The sequence below is a fragment of the Aspergillus lucknowensis genome (genome assembly GCF_044049455.1).
Source record: "Aspergillus lucknowensis strain CBS 449.75 chromosome Unknown BJX67scaffold_1, whole genome shotgun sequence".
Lineage (NCBI taxonomy): Eukaryota > Fungi > Ascomycota > Eurotiomycetes > Eurotiales > Aspergillaceae > Aspergillus > Aspergillus lucknowensis.
This window is the reverse complement of record NW_027263545.1, coordinates 761445-778535: the sequence shown is the minus strand read 5'-3', so window position 1 is coordinate 778535 and position 17091 is coordinate 761445. Positions and strand designations below refer to the sequence as shown.

Sequence of the window (17091 nt, the reverse complement as noted above, 5' to 3'; positions counted from 1 at the left end):
GACTTTGTCGGATTTCGAATTCCCCTCACATCCCACAGCTTCAGTGTGCCATTCTTGGGGACCGAGCCCGTGCCGGTGAACGCAAGCAGCAATTCCTGTGGTGTGACTCCGGCCTTCTTTCTTTCAGCCTGTTTAAAACTTCATCATGGCCTCCTCCACTTCGTCCTCCGCTCCCCCTTCCTCGTCCTCTCTCACCTCCATCGCCAAATCGCGCCTTGCCTCTCTCTCCTCGCACATCATGGGTTCCTCAGGCGGCCCTGTCTTTTCCACCTCCGTCGTCCCTTCGGCCCCGGAGGATCCCCTCTTCGGTCTCGCCCAGGCTTATCGCCAGGACCCCTCCGACAAGAAGGTCGATCTGGTCATCGGAGCTTATCGCGATGACAACGCGAAGCCCTGGGTTCTTCCAGTCGTGAAGAAGGTTCGCCCGATCCCTTTCCCAGTCTATCCTGTTTCCAGATCTTGAGATTCTCAGTATCAAGCTAACTATACTAGGCCGATGATCTTATCCGCAACGACCCCAACCTCAACCACGAATACCTCCCCATCAAAGGTCTCGCCGAATATACCCTCGCAGCCCAGAAACTCATCGTTGGCCCGCAAAGCCCCGCCATCGCTGAGAACCGCGTGTCAACGTTCCAGACCATCTCCGGCACAGGAGCCGTCCACCTCGGCGCTTTGTTTTTGTCCAAGTTTCACCCCTCCCGCCCTACCCTATACCTCTCCAGTCCCACCTGGGCAAACCACCACCAAATCTTCACAAACGTCGGCTTCAGCCTCGCAAACTACCCATACTTCGACGCAAAGACAAAGGGCCTCGACTTCAATGGCATGCTCACCTCCCTCCGCTCCGCACCAAAGGGCTCAATCATCCTCCTCCACGCCTGCGCCCACAACCCCACAGGCGTCGACCTCACCCAGGAGCAATGGAAAGAAGTCGCCGTCGTCCTTCGCGAACGCGACCACTTCCCCTTCTTCGACTGCGCCTACCAGGGCTTCGCCTCAGGCGATCTGAACCGCGACGCCTGGGCAATCCGCTACTTCGTCGAGCAGGGCTTCGAGCTCTGCATCGCCCAGTCCTTCGCAAAGAACTTCGGCCTTTACGGTGAACGCACGGGCGCCTTCCACTTCGTTTCCGCGCCGGGCCCCGAGGCAACGCAGTCCAATGCCCATGTCGCCAGCCAGCTTGCCATCCTACAGCGGTCGGAGATCTCGAACCCGCCCGCGTATGGTGCCCGGATCGCAAGCCGCGTGCTTAATGATCCCGCGCTCTTTGCGCAGTGGGAGGAGGATCTGCGGACGATGAGTGGGCGGATTGCGGAGATGCGCAAGGGGCTGCGCCAGAGACTCGAGGCCAAGGGGACGCCCGGGTCTTGGGTGCACATTACCGATCAGATTGGGATGTTCAGCTTCACGGGGTTGACAGAGCCGCAGGTGAAGATTCTGCGTGAGAAGTGGCATGTTTATATGGTATGTCCCTCCCTCGCTCTCCTTTACATCCTCCTCGATCTACTTTGGTGGTCACTAACAGGTTCTTGCTTTTTAGACCAAGAACGGCCGTATCTCCATGGCTGGGCTGAACACGCATAACCTTGATTACTTCGCCGAGGCGGTCGACAGTGTTGTGAGGGAGTCCTCATAAGCTTCCTTCCTTCCTTCCTTCCTCTGCTTTCGCAACCGCTCTTATTTCTTTCTTCTGTATTTCATATTCCACTCACTGGATTGTTTCGGTTCATATATTCCCCTCTACCCGTTTCTGGGTACATTCAAATCACAAGTTTTGGTCGGTTGTTCGGTTCACAGTCGGGATCTTAGAACAAAATAGGGCTCGCTCCGCTAGGGGTAAGATAGGTCTAAATCTATAATATGATAGATTTCTTCTCCACGCATATACCTACCGTCTCTTTCTCTTTCTCTTTCTCTTTCTCTTTCTCTTTCTCTTTCTCTTTCTCTTTCTCTTTCTCTTTCTCTTTCTTTCCCTTCTTGGAATGGTGATCTCCGGGGCCATATATTATGGTAACTAGTAGTATGCGATAATGATTCTGTAGTACTTTGCTGGACAATTCAAAAAACCAAATCCCAAACAACCAGCCACGTACACAGCCCTACCGTCCCCCAAAACACGGCCTGCGCCGCGCTCCGTCGTTCCGTCGCCCGCTTCAGTTCCTTGTTGCCACGCCCGATATTCGTCTCTGTGTTCGCTGCGTCGGAGACTAATTGTCCGATGTATTCCTCTTGCGTGGAGAGGTGTGTGACGAGTGTTTGTTGGAGGGAGGAGATTTCCAAGAGGGATTTTTCGGCGTTCCTATTTGGTTCACGATTAGTTTAGTTTTATTTTTCTACCACGGTGGAAAGGTTAAGGTTAGGAGGGCCAGGAACGTACTGCACTTTACTCAGGGTATCCTCGTAATACCGCACCATGGAATCGTTCTCCTCCGCGAAGAGCTGGAGTTGTTCCGGTGTGAGTTCCGCTTCGATCGCCGCGACTTCGGCTTCATCGAGTACTGTTCCCTTCCCGACCCCTGCCGGGACTTGTTCGACCTCACGCCCTGTATCCGGGTACGTTGAGGGTGCGGATATAGAGGCACCGTCCCCCGCCGCCGACATAGGATGCGACGCCGAAGGAGACGCCTTGTACAGTACACTCTTCTCCCTCTCCCTCGCCCGCTCAATCCGCCTCTCGACCATCTCCCTCTGCGTCTCAATCGTGTTCTCCAACTGCCGCCTCAAATACCAGAGTATACTCTCCCGAACACTTTTAAGGAGCTCCTCCTTCTGTTCATCGGCAATCTGCTCGTCCTTCTTCGCTCCATCTCCCCCACTACCCTGCCTATCAGTGAGCGGCGAAGACCCGGACGCCCATTGGAAAAGCAGATTCGATGCTCGGGAGCGCTTGCGGCCATATTTCCTGTCAAGGAGGGTGGAGTGTGTTTCCTGTCTCAGGGATTCGGCGCTCGAGAGGTTGGAGATTGAGGAGGAGAGGGTGTGTAGGAGGGAGGAGGTGGAGGTGGTGATGTTGTCTAGTTCGGTGGGGGAGAGGATCGGTTCTTTTTCTTTCGAGATCGTTCCGATACCGCTGGAGGGGTTGCGGTGGTGCGGTTTTGTTCTGGTGGAGGTTGAGTGTGTTGAGATGCTGAGGTACGAGGGGCGGATTTTGTGGAGGTAGGAGAGTAAAGAAGAAATATGCGTGTTCTATCTCCGTACGCTATTGTTAGTAGTGGATTTACGGGGGCGCCAGATGGGTATATATGGACGGAATGGGTTGAACGAACAATTCGGTATGCTTCTTTGAGGAACTCGTCGGCGGTTTGGGTGGTGAGGGGGCGGGTAGCCAGAGATAGGGATCGATTCTCCCTGTGCAGGAGATCGGTGAAGGTTGGAGTTAGGTCTGTCATTGCGTTCCCGTTATCGAATCATTCTTGAGTTGAAATACAGGTCGAGGATTGGAGATGTTGACGTCGATTGGAGGGTCGCAGTAAATGCTGAGCTGGAGGTTGGCGCCGATCCCGTGACCTGGAGCTGCCCTATAAACAAGGCTTCTCCGGTATGGACGCCAGACACGCAACGTTAAATATCCTAGCGATACTGGCAGAGTTGTGCTCCGGTCCCGGATATTGGTCTGTGGAAATCTGTTGCGAGACAGGAGACTTTAAGGTAGGTTCTGCTCATGGATACTCGACATGCACTCAAGCCCAACGATCAGGCACAACTCTTTTGGGAGGCGAGTTGACTCACATTTCAAACACCTCAGAAACTAGCTTTAGTGGTATCATTACGGGGTATAAATGCTAATACATATATACATCAGAATATGCAGGGTATAACACGCTATCGTCAAATCATCCGTCGTTCTTCAACCCAGATCTGGAATCATCAGTGAGTCAATAATCAGGAAGGTTGAGCGTAAGTCACATACCTCCATTTTTCCCATCTCGCTGGCTTCTCTTCGCGCAATCTCCCGTGACGCCATCAGGAGCAGATCTAAATCCTCTTGATCCACCATCGTAATCATATCTCCTTCATCGTGCATCTTGATCTTCAGCTGCATCTGGAACCCAAACTTCTCTCGAATACGTGCTTCAAATTCCGGAAACTCAATCGTCGGTCCGATAATAATGTACCGCGTATCATCGGAAGAATGTACTTTGACTCGGAATTTGCGCACTTCTGGTCGACGTGAATATCCTCGGCCTGGACCGCGACTGCGTGATCGTGCCCGTTGTCGTGTACGCATGATCTCGAATCCGGCCTCCGGAGCCAAGTCCTCGTCGCAGGGGGAACTACCGTACTCTTCCTCTTCATCAATGTACCCTTCGTGCTGGAACGGGCGTCCTCCATTCGCGATAGCCATTGCTCGCGCTTCGCCATACACACCGTATGAGGCATACGCAGATTCCGGGTAACCGTTAGGCACAGTCCCAAATCCGGTGTCACTCGCTCCTCTTCGGTGGCCACGATCCTCCAGCGTTGATGTCTGCGTCTCTGCTCCGTATCCTCGGGGTTGTCGCGAGGATGGGCCGCGTGGCTCTGACGCTGTGCGCGTAGTTCCTATCCGGGGTTTTTCATGTGCGGTTAAATTCGTTGTACTTTGTGTGGCAGGCTGGGCTCCGGGACGTTCTAGGTCCAGTCGAGGTGGCCGTGACGCCTTGCTGGGCGAAGGGCGGGTAGTAGCTGCTCCAATACTACCGGATGAGCTGAGACTTGCTTTGTCGGTATCCGGCGGAGGAGTTGGAGGAAACAGGTTTCGATGTAGAGGTGGCTCGGACTGCTGACGACTACGGCTCGTCAAGTTCTTCTGAACTAGATGTGACGTCGCGAAAGGCACATCGCCCTGGGGTCGCTGGATGGGTTCGGCTGGTGTGCTAAGGCGATTGGTGGCGACGACGCGCGACTTTCCCAGGTAATCCTTCGTCCTGAGATTCTTTACTTTGGCCTCATTGGGCCGGTAGACTACCCCTACCGGGATAGAGAACACAGTATACCCCTAGATACGTCAGTCTTGTCTTCGAAATCCTGTGAAGGTGGGCTTACTTCGGCTTTCTCCCTAATCGCATCATTGATCACATCGTGGTCCGGCGTAATTTTTTCTTTGGATGCGTATTCGAGATCTTGCATGCCGGGGCCAATTTGTTGCAGGTAGATATAGCAGAGGCCACGATTAAACAAGACCTCACATGAGTACAAGCGAAATCTCAAGCCCAGTTGCTCATAGTCGATATAGGTGTTGCCTCGTAGGTATAAGAGCGTGTCGTTGAAATTGGCCAAGGCCTCTTCGAAGTCACCCAAAAGGAAATTGGACACTCCCTCCTGAAAGTAGGCAATGGCAAGGTACTGGTCCAGCCCCACAGCGCTTTGATAGCATTGCACCTGCCACCGTTAACATCGGCTCATGAGGAAAGGGACGAAATCATACTGCTTTCTCATGTTCACCTAGAGTGGCGTAGATGACACCGCAATTGAAGAGAATCCTTGAGGTGTCCGCAATTCCAGCAAAGGTTCGTAGGGCAAGTTCATATTCTTGGTTATCGAAGAATTCGAGGGCTTGCACCCAGGTCTCGATTTCCTGCAGCTTCTTGTCAATGCCCGGGCGACTCAAGTCGGATTGCACCAGCGGCGACATACTTGCTTGAGGGACATTCTATTGCGTTGCCAGTGCCAGCGACAGTCTTAAGTAGAGGGATTGGGTAATCGACGACGTGTTTGACCCCCTCACCGCGAATACCTGGCTGACACCGGCTGGATGGAAATTTATTTGCCAACTTGCAGGAGAAACACTGGCGGCGTCCCCGGAGAGCGTGCAGCAATTATATGTATGCGCCAACCAACGGCCAAGAATGTGACAGGGAGGGGATCGAGTGGCCGGATGGAGAGCGTCAAGCGAGCCAAGAAAATTGGATGAATGGCACAGGAAGAAAAGCTCGAATGTCAAACTGTGAGTCGTGACTCGTCAACCCACTAGCCTTGAGAATCGGTCAATCAAGCAGCGATTAAGCAAGCAAGCAAGTTGGTGATAGACCATGCGCGGGAGCCGAAGGATGCTTTTAGTGATCCCGTTGGGTGGAGAGAAGAGACGGATCGGGTATATATTTAGATCATAAATTAGGACGCACCAGCCACCTGACGAAGATTGGCAAGCCGAGACGAGGAGGGAACTTAGAAAACGAGAACAAAGAGACGGAAGGAGGAATCGGGGAATTGCTCTTATCCTGATTCTGTGCTGGAAGCGAGGCTGTCTTGCCTGCTGGGACCTGAAACTAAGAGGATGGAATTGGGAGAAGAAAGTCGAGAAAGGAGACAGCAGGAGCGGGGACACAGCGGCTAGCACGAAGAATTTGGATGGGCAGGATGGACGAGGAGGGGCAAGGGGAAAGGGAGAAGAGAAACGAGGAGGAGAGAAGAGAGGGGACTGGCCTGGCTGGAGGAATAACCGCCCAGCAACTCGAGTTCGGCCAATGCAAGAATCATTGGTGATGACTCCGTGGAAGGATGCAGGGGAATTCATCACAGTGCAGGCCGTTGATCCTTGGCTCCAAAGAACTCGCCATTCGTCTTCGAATGCTGTCAAGACTCTTTGTCCCTTTTCATGATACTCACGAAAAGGGAACCAACCTGGAACCTGGTCAAGGCCCGACCCGAACCAGTTCCCAGAGTCAGACTCATCCATAATCTCATTGTCTCCTGGACCGACCTCTTTGGGGACAAGATCTGAGACTCTTCAGAAGGAACAGCGAACTGATCTCATTGGCCAGAAATGTGAAAGATGTGACCAAAACTCAGTTCGTAGCGTCCCCGCCACGGCGCTTCTGCTCGATCTCCCTAAGGCTGGAATCCGGTCGTGATAGGCCTCATGGCGCCTTTCCTTCACACTGCTGCCCCGTTCTGCTCTCTGATTGATGCATGCCACAATCTTCGCCTCGGATCAGTAACCCTCAAATCAGAAATGAGGGGGAAATTCTGATCCCTTTCTCGTTTCTCGCCGTCATGATGCTGTGCAGCTGTCCTGCATTGGCTCCGGTCATGTGAGCGGCCTCGAGCTTCCTCTCGAGCTGTCCCAGAAATGAGCTTCGCGAAAGAGTATCGCCTGACTCAGTCTGAAAAGCTCCAGAAAGTAAATATGTTGTCTATCGATTCATTTTACACATTGACATCATCAAGTCGAGCTCTCATCAAGGGGCACAATATTAATGCAAGGCGCATCCCCTTCACCATTTCCGAGCCGCTGGTATGTATCAAACCATTCCCTGAGCCACTTGCTCCTGGCGCTCTTGCCACACATTTTTCCCAGAGCAGGAGCACACCGTCTTGTCGTTGTCCCAGACCCCGGCGCTTCGAGCAATCACCCCAACCAAAGTATTGGAGTCCTCGCGTCGAAACGGCCCTTCCATGCTCCTTGACACTACCATGCTGCGGCCGATCAGCTCCCAAACCGCCACCGGCCGGTCCAAGAATACATTGCCTCGCCCCTTCGCATCTACCTCCACACTCCCAAAAATCCCACGCGGTTCCTTGCGTGCATCGGTGCCGGAGAGCTTCGTCTTCACCGCCTCCCAGATGCCACCGGTAGACTCGGCGCCCCTGGAAATGTCTCCTGCCTCTCGTACTGTTGCCCAGTACTTTCCTGGCGCAAGTCCATTAATCGTCAGGTCGACCAGCGTCATATGAGGCGATACTTGAACCATGCGCGCCAGCCCTCGGATCTTATTGGAAACCGTCGTCGAGTGTGTTTCGAGAATAGAGACTGCGGAACCTATCGTCCATCGAAGCTTAGTCGACGGCCAAATGGTGAAACGACGCAAGCACAGCCTCGTAGAAAGGGGGCTACACATACTGTTTGAAGTACCACTGCCTCGTAGAATCGCATCGCGACCTGTGCCTTGTATAGCTGTGACGATGGAGCTAGGTGGCGCTGTGCCTTCGATGAAGACAAGTTGATCTTTGAGATTTGCTTCGACTTTGTTGATTCCTGAAAGCAGATACCGCGCATTTCAGCTGAAATCCGCCTCAAAATGCCCCTGACTCATACCTTCCAGCTTGTTTAATGCCTGTGAGATGTCTTTGACGCAGCCATTACAGCTCATCGGGACCGCGAAGGTCGTCTAATGGTGTTAGCCTCCATGCCTGGGCACAGTTTGGACGGTCTCCCATACTTGAAATGGTTCAATCATGGCTTCTACAGCTTTAGCAAAATAGTATACACGACGAAGGATAAGAAAAAGAATGTCCAGTTGCTGAAAGCGAAGAAGTCATAGCGGGACAAGCGGGGAATGATTTGAAATCACGTAATGTTGCCCGATAACTCAGGCAACAATCTGCCTTCCCCAGTCCGATAGCGTCATGGCCCCAATTTTCAACCCCGACTTTCTTGTCCCCGGTCGCTTCACGGCTTCAGACGGCCATTCCCTGCAATGTCGAGCTCTAAATCCCGATGGGCTGACGAGGATCCCGAGGCAGAAGCTCTCATCGCTCAACGAAAACGAGAGAAGGAAGAGAAGCGACGAGCTAAAGCCGAAAAGCAACGACAGCAGGAAGAACAAGCCAAGGCACAAGCAGCGCAGGCCGCCGCTACACTCAATGGCGACTCCGACGCGCCTCCGAAGAAACGTCGACGGCTCTCAAACGAGCCACAAGAGCAGTCGGCATCCGATCTCGAGCCGCAGCTGAAACAGGAGAAATCGAACCTCCTGCAGTTTCCCGTGCTGGAATGGGGACCGTGCCGCCATGTGGACAATTTCGAGCGATTGAATCACATTGAAGAGGGCTCGTACGGCTGGGTCAGCCGCGCGAAGGATATCGCAACTGGTGGGATTGTCGCCTTGAAGAAGCTGAAGCTGGACAATTCCCCCGATGGGTTTCCTGTCACAGGTTTACGGGAAATCCAGACCCTCCTTGAAGCTCGCCATCAGAACGTTGTCTATCTACGTGAGGTCGTGATGGGGAATAAAATGGACGAGTAAGCCTGCTCCTCCTTCGATATATCACTCTTCTACCGCACCGCTTTTCCTACTTTGAGTTTGCGCATTCCCCATCTACCCTGAAAAGTACCAGATACACGGGATTAACCATCCAACCCCTGGGGGGGTTCGATCCCCGCAACCCCCTCACCACATTGAACAGAGTCTACCTCGTCATGGATTTCCTCGAACACGATCTAAAGACCCTCCTCGACGACATGCGCGAACCGTTTCTCCCGTCCGAAATCAAGACTCTGCTTCTCCAATTCATGTCCGGCCTCGAGTTTCTCCACTCCCACTGGATCATGCACCGAGACCTGAAGACCTCCAACCTGCTCATGAATAACCGTGGCGAGCTGAAGATCGCGGACTTCGGAATGGCACGGTACTACGGCGATCCGCCTCCGAAGTTGACACAGCTCGTCGTGACACTTTGGTATCGGTCTCCTGAGCTCCTCCTCGGCGCTGAGAGCTATGGCGCAGAAATCGATATGTGGAGCGTGGGCTGCATTTTTGGGGAACTCCTCACAAAAGAACCCCTACTACAGGGAAAGAACGAGGTTGATCAAGTATCTAAGGTACACGTGCCCCTGGGCCTCCAACCATCTCTGTATCTTCCCAACATCGAATTTCTGTTCGCAACCGGCCGCTAACATATCTTCCAGATATTCGCCCTAACTGGGCCTCCAACTCCCCAAACCTGGCCGGGGTTCCGCTCTCTACCAAATGCCAAATCCCTCCGCCTCCCGTCTACGCCTTCGGCTCCAACTGTGACTCCTCCGCTTCTTCCCCGCGCGAAGTTCCCTTTCCTCACAAATGCCGGTCTTCAACTTCTCTCGTCTTTATTGGCTCTGAATCCGACGTCACGCCCAAGCGCAGCCGAGTGTCTCTCTCATCCGTACTTTCGGGAAGATCCACGACCCAAGCCGAAGGAGATGTTCCCGACGTTTCCGTCCAAGGCAGGGATGGAGAAGAGGAGACGACGTGAAACGCCTGAGGCACCGAAACGAGGGCAGGAGGCGCCGAAGTTAGATTTCGCGAGTGTATTTGGCGGCCAAACCGGTGGCGATGCGGGGGAAACAGGAGCCGGGTTTACTTTGCGTTTGGGCTAAATGGTTTCTAATAGTAATTTCGGTTTATGCAATACCTCAGTCCATCTTCAATGAATCCCTGTTTCTTTGAATGGAGAGTTTTCCAACCCCTGAGATAGACATGAAAGAGATATTCCAGGCTCAGGTCAAAGTTGTCCTCCAGAAAAACATCTAAATGCCAACGCAAAGCTCGTAACTAATGATTGTCTAAGCTGCGCTTGCCGATCCACCGCCGGCCCAAAGCCATTCAGAAGGCGTGATAACGTAGAAATAGACATCTTAACACTGTTCTCGTATTGCAACAAGTATCGTTTGCATTGAAGAAACGATGGCATGAGCTTAGATGCGATACCAATTTGTGGGAGAGAGTCAAGAAAAGTAGTGCCGATGCAACAAAGAATATGTGACGAGATACTCTTCAGTCGAGTCGCTTCCGTCTCGGTCTCTTCGAAGAGGCCGCGGATTTGTAAGTCCTGTCGGCCCTCCGGGTCCAATGATTTCGGGAACCTCTTGTGTCCGGATCGAAAGGTCACGATCGAGACCTGGCCCGCTATACAATCCTCCATCACCTGTGAATGCTCGCTCCCCTTTTAGTGGGTTGTCGCCCCTGTCGGGTCGGAGATCGGTCGACTTGCCATCAACCAGGAAAAATTCATCTCTCATAGATAGCAGAGACGAACGATCTCCTTTATCAAGTGGTAGCCATGGGTTCAGCAGGGTATTCGCCTCATCCTCGATTTGACTGGTGGGGCCCGACACTTCATCATTGCCCGTGCTCTCTGTGAGGACACCACCATCAAGCGGGTTCAGTGACAAGATATGACTCATATCCCCGAAATCTCCAAGAGCAACTTCAGGGACCACATTGTCCAAGAGCTAGCGATTATCAGTAGGTGGAATTGGAGTTCTAGTTTATGTGTCTTACGTTTTCTGGCACCTTCCCCACGCCAGGAGTAGACTCTGCATCTTCCCGAGTATTTTCCGTTTGAAAGCACTCTAGTGTAAGAATGCCCGTGGCTGGGGTTTCCTCCACTTCTTCAGCAACTTTGATCCCTTCATATGGTGCCTGATCAATCTGGCGCAGCTGTGAACGACCCGAAGAAGGGCTACCCGAGATGGGAGTGGTGTTGGTCTCCTCGACTACCACCTGAGGCTCAGAAATGATCCGGATTTCGGCGGCTGAGGGGCTGGTATCGGCCTCCACCAAAGCGCCCGCCGGATTTTGAGCATTGGCAGGAGTGGCGCTGGAGTTTGGCGGGCTTTGCACGGGAGGATTAGGATTCTCTTTCGCCGCGGTAGATGGGGGTACGGTGGATGTGATATTCTCTCCCATGCGTTGATTATCTGCGTTAGCTCGAGCACCATCATCATGATTGGCGTGATCTAGGTCTGCAACCGCAGCAGACAAGTCTTCTCGTGAACAAGCTGGGGTGGTCGCTTCGATCAGATGCACGGGAGGGGTGTCGGCCCCCGCGCTTGAGGCCGGGGTGAGTCCAGGGTGAGGCCGAGGGATATGAGACGAGGGACCGGCATATCTTGCCATCCCTTCACCGGAGTCGCGATGGTTGCAATCCGTTCGGTAGAGGTTTGTTCCAAAATCGTAATCTTCTTCAGTGCTGGCCTCTGATACTGTTGACGAAAAGCGATTATCGTGTCGGTCGGAAGAGCCCTCAGCAGAATCGGACGACGACGGCCACGCCCCATTGATTGCGTTATCGCCATCGATGTTCTGATGAGCGGGACGCCTATAAAAGCCAGATCTCAAGGCTTGCAGTCCAGATCGTGCCCTTCGTAGAGACCTACCCGGGAGAGTCTGCATCCAACGCCTTGGGCCGACAGGATGGGCTATCTGGGCAAGGTTATTGGTGCCGTCCGGCCATGCACTTGTCCTGAGAGCTGAGTTGTGTCGGGGGTCTGCTGGGTTAAAAACCGGGTAATGAATCCTCTCCTCGCACTCGCATGGTGGAGTTGGCGGCCTTGAAAGTCTGAAAGTACCGCGTTAGCACTGGCTGTTGATACCTTGCGATAGCCGATCCTACCTGCCTCTACGCCCTGATGAGCGGATTGAGATAGAGAAAGTGTACTGAGCCGGTTGAAGACGGGCGCCACCGCACTCCCCAGCGGAAGAAAACATGGCCTCCAGCAAATAATGTGCTCTACAAGCAGCAATGTCTCACGGCAAGGCCAACTTCGCGCGTCTTGATTCACTGTGCCAGTAGAGAGGGTCTCACCGGCTTTTGTCAGGTGCAGGCGACGGGTTGATGTAGAGAGGGGACAACGACTGACGGAGATGCGCTTTCCGCCTGCTTAAGCCCATTTGCAGCGTCGGACAGAGGTAAGAGGCAATTGCAGCACTGCAAGGGCCCTCCCCTCGATTGCAGCTTCCATGGAAGGCATAGGGCATCTCCAAATAGAACACTGGCACGGTTAACGATCAACGTTCGCAGAGTAATTTTACAATTCAATGACAACTTGAAGAGATAGTCACTCCATACTGGCCTGTTTATTTGGCTTTTAGGTGGCGGTAGATGGTGGGAGCAGTGCGTACGTAGTCCAGCGTCTTATGCTGCGCAAGCTGCATGGATCATGGACGCTGGGACGGAAGCTGAGCCAGCGCCGAGTTTGGCTTTTCCTTTCCTCAACTCTCCAGCATTACTGCTGAGCCTCGACTCTTTCTCATCTCTCTTCTCGGAATCCGCGTATTTCACCACTCCGTTTGTATTCTTATTCATTTTATCTGCAAGAACAAGAATTTGAAGCGCCTGTGATTACTATTTTCCGTCATGGCCGCGGCCAAGCAAGCTGCCTCGTTCAACGAAATCATCCAAAGCAGTAAGAAAACCCAGCGCCGTTCACCTCAACCTTGCCGTTTTTTACTTACACATTGCGTCTTTCTAGGTCGCCAGAAAAAGAAGAATGAGGACCTAGCGAACAAAATCCTAGGTAAAAACAGGAGAGCGAGCGCGCCTGGTTCGGGGGCTGGGAAACCACAGAATGCGACACTTGGTAGCCTTGCGAGTCGAATCGGTGTGACAAAGGTAACGGCATCATGCATCAGCCCGCATCTTACATGGCTCCCACGGATCTCCGCCGGAGTAAGGAAGATAATTTGCTCATTCGTCTGCTCGTCCCTGTAGCGTTCGTCCTCTGCCAGTCTCGGGTCCAAGAACGGTGCCAGAGCCTCCTCCGCGGCTGGACGAAACACAACAACGAACACGAAGCCAGCACGTCGACGTCGTCCCGATGAGGATCGCCTCATATCAGCGCTTAACCCCTCGAATGGCCAAGCTACGGTACGCAATACAACGGGAGGAATTAGTATCAAGGGGGCCGGGTCAGGACCCCCCATAGTTGTCGGAAGTAACTTCGCTCCCGGAACAACTTCCGCAGACATCCAATCTGCCATTGAGCCTGTCTCAGGGAAAATCCTTAGCTGTTGGGTCACGTCTCAGCAACCTACGGTGACGGCCGAGATCACTTTCGCCGAAAAGTCGTCAGCTGAGAATGCTGTGGCTAATTTTCACAACCAAAGGGTAGGCCTTTGTAATGGTACTATGGCGGAATAAGAACTAATTCCGTAAAGGCCGATGGCAGGCTTCTATCTATGCAGCTCAAGTCCTCGGCGACAGGCGCAAGCACCAACCGCGATGTATTCGATCGGTCGACAACCTCTTTCAATAATCAACGGGAGCAGGCAGATCGTGATCGACGGTCTCATCGGATAGCGGATCCCATGGTCCAAGATGGCAGTTTTGGTTTTAACGAGCAGAATAACCAACCGTTCACATCTAAAAATAGCGGCCGCGGTCGTAACAAGAGGGGCAATCGGGGAAAGAGGGACGTTAACAGAGGTGGTCGGAGCCTGAATCAAGGAGTCCAGGAAACAGGGCTCTACAGCGACGAGATGATGACGGATGCTCCTCCGCAGGGCCCAAGAGACAGGGGCAACCGGCGACAATGAGCTCCAATCCTTCTAGTTCTCAAGGCCCGCCCTGTTCAATCTGGGGTCGCTCCGCTCATAGCATAATGGGCGTATGCGTCCAATCCTTCTACCTGCTCACCTCCATAGGGGCAGCCATGGGGAGGGCAATCATCACCTTCCTCCGGTTACAGGATCTGACCATCTGCTATACTGTGACATGTATAAGTATCGTCTTTGCCATATCAGTCTGGAGTTTTTAAGAACCTTGTTTCCGTGGGCTGGCGTGGATTAGTAGCGATGCATCCCGGTACCACAACTATCGGCAAAAGCTGCATTCAACACAGTAAACACCCCAATCGGCATGATATATTCCTTGCAAATTTCGGCGTAACACGAGTGGATTCAATGCCAATCTGGGGTTGTCCTCCTGTTATCGATAACGCCGCGTCACGTGCCTAAGTTTTTGGGAGGCTTCAGAGGGTCAACGCGAATGTCTCGACCGCATCTCTTCAATCGCCGACAGTAACTTTCTCAATGCTCTGGGAGGGTATGGCGCATAACAGACATACGCGACCTACAAGAACTTTTCTCAATTTTGGTCAGCTAGGATATCAATTGAATGCACCAGAGTCACCAGCAACTTCTTCCTCGACCCAAAAATGAAGTATGGAGCGCTGCGCATGCTCAGCCGGCCTCTAACAAAGAAATCGCAGCACTCTTTCAATCCCCAGGTGCGGCGATGGGCTTCAACATTCGAGACTAGGGAGTGGTCTACGCCTCTTGCGCGGACCCTAGCCAACGCAATCAAGACAACCGGGCCGGTGCCCATTGCCGCATTTATGCGGCAGGTGCTTACTTCTCCAGAGGGCGGATATTATACGACCAAGCCTGAAACTGGTGGAGAGGTTTTCGGGAAGAAGGGTGACTTTATCACATCCCCAGAGATATCGCAGGTCTTCGGAGAATTAGTTGGGATATGGACGATTACGGAATGGATGGCACAAGGAGGTAGAAGAACCGGAATACAGCTAATGGAAGTTGGGCCGGGAAAGGGGACGTTGATGGATGATATGCTGCGCGTAAGTCGCTCCGCAATAATTGGCTGGCTAGGCTTTTATGAGCGTGTCTAACAACAACTTGAGCAGACATTCCGGCACTTCGAATCGTTCACGTCGAGTTTAGAGGCGATCTACCTTGTGGAAGCTAGCCCGACTCTGAGGGAAGTCCAGAAGAAGCTACTCTGCGGTGACGCGGCCATAGAGGAGACAGAAATCGGCCTTCGGAGTACTAGCAAGTACTTCGATGTGCCTGTTATCTGGGTAGAAGATATCAGGCTCCTGCCTCATGGTGAGTCCAAACTAGCCGCCTTTAAGCATGCTCCTTACCCTTTTTTCCACAGATGAGGATAAGACTCCGTTTATATTCGCGCATGAGTTCTTCGATGCCCTGCCAATCCACGCCTTCGAGTCCATCCCTCCAGCACCAGAAAACCAACCTCAAGAGAAGGAAATCTTGACTCCCACCGGCCCTACAAGGCTCCATCAGCCACTGAAACCTGCAAACACACCCCAATGGCGCGAGATCATGGTCACACTTAACCCAAAAGCAGTGGATGAAAACATGAAAGACGAGCCAGAATTTAGCTTAACCCGAGCAAAAGCAGCCACTCCCTCCTCACTGGTCATTCCCGAAATCTCGGAACGATACCGAGTACTCAAATCCCAACCCGGCTCTACTATCGAAGTCAGTCCAGAGAGCCGCATTTACTCGTCAGATTTTGCGCGGCGCATTGGCGGCTCCTCGCAGCCCCCACGGACAGCAGCGAAACGAAGTGCCGCTGCACCACCAGCAGTTGCGAAGCGCCATCCGTCAGGCGCCGCCCTGATCATGGATTACGGAACTATGTCCACCGTTCCGGTTAACTCCCTTCGTGGCATCCAGAATCACCGCATTGTCCCGGCGCTCTCTTCTCCCGGCCTCGTCGACGTCAGTGCCGATGTAGATTTTACGTCGCTTGCGGAGTCGGCGATCGAAGCTAGTGAGGGAGTGGAGGTACATGGACCCGTGGAACAGGGCCACTTCTTACAGGCGATGGGTATTGCGGAGCGAATGCAACAGCTGCTTACATCTGTTAAAGACGAAGAGAAGCGCAAGGTTCTAGAGAGCGGATGGCGCCGACTCGTTGAGAGAGGTGGTGGTGGCATGGGCAAGCTGTATAAGGTCATGGCTATCATCCCGGAGAACGGTGGCAGACGCCGACCAGTTGGGTTTGGAGGGGAAGTACATATGTAGTGCAGAACGATCCAGTCACGCCTCATGTAATATAGGGTATATACCACGATTTCACGATCATAGAACCTGTATATATACTCGGTCGGTGTACACATAGTTATCCGCTTTCCTCGCGTCTAGAGCAACATAACAATCCATCCAAAATCACAAAGGGTATCAATAATCTATCTATCATAATTGCCAACCACAAACTCTAATCTAATACTCCTGCCAAATATCCTCTACATAAGCCTCCGTCAACCTCACATCCTTTCCATATTTCTCCTGCCACTGCACAAACCCACCCTCCAGCACAAAAACCTCCTGCTTATGGCTTCCATCCTCCCCAAGCATCCGCTCTCGCTCTCGCGCATATCTCAGCGCCGCAGACGGGCCCCGCTGCTGGCTTAGCGCGCAGTGGAAGATAACCTTCTCCTTATCATGGAGGGTTCGCACGAGTTCGGGCATGCGGTAGTCTAGCGAGGAGCTGGGGACCCAAGTTGAGGAGAGGATGTGGCCGCCTATGTGGTCTGGTGGGGAGAGAAAGTGTGTGTGAGTATGCGAAGACGAGAGAGGGAGGGGGAATGAGAGATGGGGAGAGGCTTACCGGAATCCCGCACGTCGATGATTGCGAGGCTGCTGGGGGTGGAGTTTGAGAGGAGGAGGGCGGAAAGAGCCTCACGGCTTATCCGGGGGAGGGTTGCGATTGTTATGGACGACATTTCCAGCGACGCAAGGATTCGTTGAGATGTACATACAGGAAATGAAGTGCTCGAAGCATTGTGGTGCTTGGAATTGTCACGTGATCTCAAAGTCCTCCAATCTGGAAAAATGAAGCCGCGACATTTCGTCCATCCGA

General features: G+C 53.0%; 9 protein-coding genes across 9 annotated transcripts; 4 read left to right on the top strand and 5 right to left on the bottom strand.

Annotated features, from left to right (window-relative positions):
• Window positions 1–145: 145 nt before the first annotated feature.
• On the top strand, window positions 146–1639 carry BJX67DRAFT_369161 (aspartate aminotransferase; the record flags this gene model as incomplete). Its single annotated transcript, XM_071030725.1, has 3 exons — window positions 146–418; window positions 493–1467; window positions 1544–1639. The coding sequence occupies 3 exons, from the start codon at window positions 146–148 to the stop codon at window positions 1637–1639; spliced, it is 1344 nt and encodes a 447-aa protein (XP_070891492.1).
• A 422-nt stretch (window positions 1640–2061) lies between these two features.
• On the bottom strand, window positions 2062–5634 carry BJX67DRAFT_369160 (uncharacterized protein; the record flags this gene model as incomplete). The annotated part of the gene is made up of 8 exons (XM_071030724.1): window positions 2062–2302; window positions 2381–3189; window positions 3270–3385; window positions 3910–4545; window positions 4612–4981; window positions 5029–5364; window positions 5411–5560; window positions 5620–5634. The coding sequence occupies 8 exons, from the start codon at window positions 5632–5634 to the stop codon at window positions 2062–2064; spliced, it is 2673 nt and encodes an 890-aa protein (XP_070891491.1).
• A 147-nt stretch (window positions 5635–5781) lies between these two features.
• BJX67DRAFT_11065 (uncharacterized protein) lies at window positions 5782–6944 on the bottom strand. Its single transcript, XM_071024314.1, has one exon. The coding sequence runs from the start codon at window positions 6659–6661 to the stop codon at window positions 5945–5947; it is 717 nt and encodes a 238-aa protein (XP_070891490.1). The 5' UTR covers window positions 6662–6944; the 3' UTR covers window positions 5782–5944.
• BJX67DRAFT_10322 (copper chaperone CCS1) lies at window positions 6944–8282 on the bottom strand. The gene is made up of 4 exons (XM_071024219.1): window positions 8145–8282; window positions 8021–8093; window positions 7826–7960; window positions 6944–7744 (listed from the first exon to the last, which is right to left on the bottom strand). The coding sequence occupies exons 1-4, from the start codon at window positions 8160–8162 to the stop codon at window positions 7227–7229; spliced, it is 744 nt and encodes a 247-aa protein (XP_070891489.1). The 5' UTR covers window positions 8163–8282; the 3' UTR covers window positions 6944–7226.
• Window positions 8283–8402: 120 nt separating this feature from the next.
• BJX67DRAFT_369159 (kinase-like domain-containing protein) lies at window positions 8403–10060 on the top strand (the record flags this gene model as incomplete). The annotated part of the gene is made up of 3 exons (XM_071030723.1): window positions 8403–8947; window positions 9112–9526; window positions 9614–10060. 3 exons carry the CDS (start codon window positions 8403–8405, stop codon window positions 10058–10060), a joined length of 1407 nt encoding a protein of 468 aa, XP_070891488.1.
• Window positions 10005–12620, bottom strand: BJX67DRAFT_11441 (uncharacterized protein). Its single transcript, XM_071024359.1, has 3 exons — window positions 12079–12620; window positions 10965–12024; window positions 10005–10915 (listed from the first exon to the last, which is right to left on the bottom strand). Exons 1-3 carry the CDS (start codon window positions 12171–12173, stop codon window positions 10409–10411), a joined length of 1662 nt encoding a protein of 553 aa, XP_070891487.1. The 5' UTR covers window positions 12174–12620; the 3' UTR covers window positions 10005–10408.
• Window positions 12621–12648: 28 nt separating this feature from the next.
• Window positions 12649–14461, top strand: BJX67DRAFT_339681 (uncharacterized protein). The gene is made up of 4 exons (XM_071027697.1): window positions 12649–12871; window positions 12938–13077; window positions 13177–13572; window positions 13623–14461. The coding sequence occupies exons 1-4, from the start codon at window positions 12823–12825 to the stop codon at window positions 13998–14000; spliced, it is 963 nt and encodes a 320-aa protein (XP_070891486.1). The 5' UTR covers window positions 12649–12822; the 3' UTR covers window positions 14001–14461.
• A 7-nt stretch (window positions 14462–14468) lies between these two features.
• BJX67DRAFT_339679 (class I SAM-dependent methyltransferase) lies at window positions 14469–16332 on the top strand. The gene is made up of 3 exons (XM_071027696.1): window positions 14469–15040; window positions 15107–15308; window positions 15361–16332. Exons 1-3 carry the CDS (start codon window positions 14621–14623, stop codon window positions 16251–16253), a joined length of 1515 nt encoding a protein of 504 aa, XP_070891485.1. The 5' UTR covers window positions 14469–14620; the 3' UTR covers window positions 16254–16332.
• Window positions 16333–17025, bottom strand: BJX67DRAFT_339677 (phosphatase YCH1). Its single transcript, XM_071027695.1, has 2 exons — window positions 16840–17025; window positions 16333–16762 (listed from the first exon to the last, which is right to left on the bottom strand). The coding sequence occupies exons 1-2, from the start codon at window positions 16952–16954 to the stop codon at window positions 16452–16454; spliced, it is 426 nt and encodes a 141-aa protein (XP_070891484.1). The 5' UTR covers window positions 16955–17025; the 3' UTR covers window positions 16333–16451.
• Window positions 17026–17091: the final 66 nt, after the last annotated feature.